Source organism: Corapipo altera, unplaced genomic scaffold (genome assembly GCF_003945725.1).
Source record: "Corapipo altera isolate COAL_440 unplaced genomic scaffold, ASM394572v1 136, whole genome shotgun sequence".
Lineage (NCBI taxonomy): Eukaryota > Metazoa > Chordata > Aves > Passeriformes > Pipridae > Corapipo > Corapipo altera.
Window position 1 is genome coordinate 73,695 of NW_020885109.1, and position 4,261 is coordinate 77,955.

At 65.8% G+C, this 4,261-nt stretch overlaps 1 protein-coding gene across 1 annotated transcript in view; it reads left to right on the forward strand.

Annotated features, from left to right (window-relative positions):
* The first annotated feature begins 832 nt into the window (after positions 1-832).
* The window catches only part of NDUFA4L2 (NDUFA4, mitochondrial complex associated like 2), a 4,634-nt gene continuing 1,205 nt past the window's right edge, over positions 833-4,261 (forward strand). Inside the window, exons 1-2 of the mRNA XM_027669843.1 lie at positions 833-942; positions 3,431-3,519. Coding sequence (XP_027525644.1) covers positions 886-942; positions 3,431-3,519 — 146 coding nt within the window. The 5' untranslated portion in view covers positions 833-885. The remainder of the gene's footprint in view (positions 943-3,430; positions 3,520-4,261) is intronic.

Consider the following 4,261-nt stretch of genomic DNA (forward strand, 5'->3'; position numbering starts at 1 on the left):
GTGCCAAGGGCAGGATGCTCCATCTCGGGCAGTGGCACTTAATCAATGGCATCTCAAATCTCTAATTATATCACCCGGGGCCTCGCTGGATGCTCCTCAGCCTGCTCTCCTATCCATGTACCCCCAGAAACTCCCCCCCTTTTGTCCTTTATCCTCGGCTGGAAACAGAGGGGGTGGGTGGCCTCGTGTCGGGGGGGACCCCCCGTGTGGGTGGGAGAGAGGAGCATCCTGGGGGGGCTCTGAGAACCCCCAGGGTGGGGTCTCACAGGTACCAGACACGGCTGTGCCGGCGCTTGCCAGTGCCAGAACGTGAGCAGGGTGCCCATCCCTGCCGGGGTCCATCGTGCCACCCCCACCCGCCCGTTCTGTCCCTCTCCCGGTCCTTTGTTGGACACAAATGGCCGGTTTCCACATGCACGGCAGCATCTGTTCCTGCCGGGGAGATTTGCATGGCTAAATGTAAATTGGGTGTTAGATCATTTATCATAAACGGGAGGGCGGGGGGGGGGGGCGGCCAAGCCCGGCCAAGTTGTCACCGGGAATCACTCGGCTCATCCTTCGCCGGGGCTCTGTGGGGTGGGACGGGGCCGGTCCCAAGCACGGAGGGAAACTGAGGCCCGAGGGGACCGAGGGGTCCACGCCCAGAGCTCGTCAGTCCCCCAGACAATGGGGTCACCCCGGGGGAGGCTGGAAGGGGCCGAGGGTCAGGATCTGGTCCCAGGCCTCCCTGTCCCTCCCCGCTGGCCGTGTCCCCGGGCTGGGATCCCTGACCCACCCCGTCCCTCCCAGCCCGGCCACAGACGCCTCCCTCGCCTCCTGCCCACCCTCCATCCTCGGTCGGAGCTGGGAACCCGCTGTCGCAGCCGAACCGATCCCACCCCGGCCATGAAGGGCCCCCCGCGCGGAGGAATGTTCTCCCGGCATGTCAAACGGCACCCCGGAGTGAGTGACCCGGCCCCCCTCCCTCCAGGGCCCCCCCATCCCTCTGTCCCTCCTCCTGGGGACCCCCGGCAGCCCCACATCCTTCAGGCTCCTCCTTGCCCATCTCTCGCCACATGCCAGGAGCCTCTGGGCTTCTCCACATCCTTCTCCCCTCATCCCACCCCCCATTCCTTGTGCCTTCCTCTACCCTCTGTGCCCTCTGCCAACTCCTCTTCCTCACCCTCCCCAGGAGCCTCCTCAGCCCCCCAGTCCTGTTCCATCCCCCCTCACCAACCTCCCCTTCCCACCATCCTCCCACTCAGCACCCTCCGGGTCAACTGGGGGGTCCCGGGGGTCCCCATTCCTCCTTCTCCAAGGAAAGGTGAGACCACCCAGTGCTTCCCACCCCGTTCCTTCCATCCAGCACTGCCAAGGGGGGGGGGGGGCCCCACCGTGGGCACGGGCAGAGAGGATCCCCGGGGTGCTTCCAGCATCCCCAAATGGGCAGCACAGGCCGGGCCTCCTGCCCAACGGAAGGGTTTGGGATGTTTTTTCTGTTCCTGCCACGGTTTCTCCAGCTGAGGAGCTGGGAGTGGCTTGGGGGGCACAGAGAGATCCCCAGACTGGAGGTGTGAAGGCCTGGGAGGGGTCCTGGGTGCTGGTACACGGCAGGTTTGTTGCTGGGGCAATTTCTGCGGTGTCACCCTCCCTGTGGGGTGTCACCCACCCATCCCAGTGCTCGGCTGTGACACTGCTGGGCAGTGGGTTTCCAGGTGCCTGGCAGTGATGGGTGTCCCAGCCACGCAGAACCAGAGCCCTCTGGCACGGCTGGGTGGGCACCAACCGGGCACAGGGCAGAGCCTGGCACTGCTCCCCACCGCCTGCCCGCCTCGCGGGAAATGGGGGCTCCACCGCTGGCACCTGCGGCTTTGGCAGCCCCCGAATCCTTCCCGGGCATTAATCACCCAGGCGGTGTCGGCAGCAGATGGTGAGACGGACCCGCCGCCCCGAACCTCCTCCCGCAGCCACAGCAACTCCCGGCGCTGCGGCGGCTTCTGGATTCGCCAGCGCTCGGGCAGAGGCTGCTGCCAGCTCCTGCTGGCACCCGGTGCCAAGGACCATCATCCACCGATGGCCCCGACCCTCCTGGATGGGCGCTGGCATCTGCCGGGCGCTCCATCATCGCAGCTCGGCTTGAGCAGGGCGCTGCCGAGCAGGAGCTGGGCCATACTGGGGGCACTGGGAGAGGACGGGGGGGGCCGGTGGGGAGCGAGGGCTGGGCAGGGGGACGCTGCTGTGGGCTGGTGGTGGGGGGCAGAGGGGGCGGAGTGACCCTTTTCTGCGCGTTTCCACGTGCCACCCGAGTGGGGTGGGGGTCCCCAGCCCCCCGTCTGTGGCTGCAGCCGCCGAGCGGAGCCGCAAACGGGGCCGGGGGTTGGCGAGGCGGCCCCGCCGCCGTTAATGGGCACGGCGAGGCTCCGGCTCCCAGGGGCTCGGCTGGCGCCAGGCTCATTACGAGCCCGCGGCTTCCCCGGCGCGGGGGCCGCGGCAATTTGGGGGAGGTCAAAACCGCCTCGGTTCGGCTCCGATTGAGGCCGCGCCGCTCCGGGCACGGGGGGATTGGCAGCGGAGACGGGGAGAGGGAACCGCTCGCTCGGCCGAGGTGTGACGGGAGCCGCTGTGGGCACGGAGGGGGGCGAGGGCACCTCGTGCTCGCAGGGACATCTATGGTGGGGCTGGGGTCACTGAGTGCCCCCCCCAGACCGGCTCTGGACCCCCAACTGCTCGGCCCCGGTGTGTCCCAGTCCTTTCCAGCAAAGGAACTGAACACTCCTTGTCCTGAGCTGCGCCAGGAGATGGTGCAGGGGGGGGGGCAGGGCTCGGGGGGCTGTGGGGGGACAGGGACACTGCCCGGGTCACGGTGTGGCTCAGGGACAAACCCTGCCCGGGACCGAGTCCCTGCAGGAGGAACCAAGGGCTGCTGCTCAGCCCTGAGCCGGAGAACTGGGAACCCTGGGAATGCCGGGAATGGGGTGCCCAGGACCGAATACCTCAGGGAAGAACCATCAGCTGAGGCTTGACCCCGAACGGGGGCACTGGGGGTGCTGGGAGTGCCAGGAATGGGGTGCCCAGGACCGAGTCCCTCGGTGAGGAACCGTGACCAAGGCTGAGCCCTGAGCAGGGCCGCTGGAAACGCTGGGAATGGGGTCCCCAGGTCCTCAGCACCACGGGAACGGGGCAGCCACAGGCAGAGGGGAAGTGATTTCTCATTCCAAATCCAATTCCTCTCCACCACGAGCCGATTTTTCTCTCCCTCTTTTAATTCAGTCACTCAAGCTGACAGCTACACTGTGTACCACAGCCCGGCTACAGGATTGCTCTGCCATATTCCCCCTGTAAATCTCCCGGCGTGTCAGCTCTGCCTTTCACTCTCCAGTCCGCCTGATAAATATTCATTTTATTGGGGTATTTTTCATTTCTCTCTCTCTCTCTCTCTTTCTCTCTGCAGCTCATTCCCCTCATTGGCTTCATCAGTGTGGGCCTGGGCAGCGCGGTGCTGTACCTGCTGAGGCTGGCACTGTACAGCCCCGACGTCAGGTATGGGTCGGGGGGTCCTGGGCACCCCCTGGGCTCTCATCCCGGGCACCCCTTGGGCACTGGCCTTGGGCACCCCTTGATCTCTCACCCCAGGCACCCCCCGGGTGCGTGGGGGGCTCAGCCCCGGCGTGGTGAGCGGGTGTTGGGGTGCCCAGACACACCCGACCCCTTCCTGGTGAGTGGTGGGGGGCAAATGTGGGTGCAGAGGTGCCCCGAGGGGGTGAGGGAAGCTGGGGGCTTGTGTCCCCTCTCCTTGTTTTGGGGGGGATGGGAGAAGGGCTCCTCCAGCCCCCCTGCTCTGGGCACTGGGGGGAGGGTGGGTGGGTGGGTGACAAGGTGGGGGAAAAGCTGAGTGTGGCTGAGGGACAAGGGGGAAAAATGTGGGGAGGGAAGTGAGGGGAATGGGGGATGTGGGATGGATGGTTAGAGAAGGAATGAAGAGAGGGAGGGAGGGAGGGACAGACAAAACCAGCAGGGAAGGATGAGCAGAGGGAGAGGTGTGAGGGTGGAGGGATGGAGGGAGGGATGAGGGATGGAGGGAGGGATGAGGGATGGAGGGATGGAAGAACCAGCAGAGGAAGAGGAAGGGTGTGAGGTGTGAAGATGGATGGAGGGATGGATGGATGATGGATGGGTGTGGGGAGGGTGGGACTGAGGGAGGAATGGGAAATGGTCAGATGGATGGTTGGAGAAGGAATGGGGAGAGGGAGGGAGGGAGGGAGAGACAAAAGCGGGGGGGGGG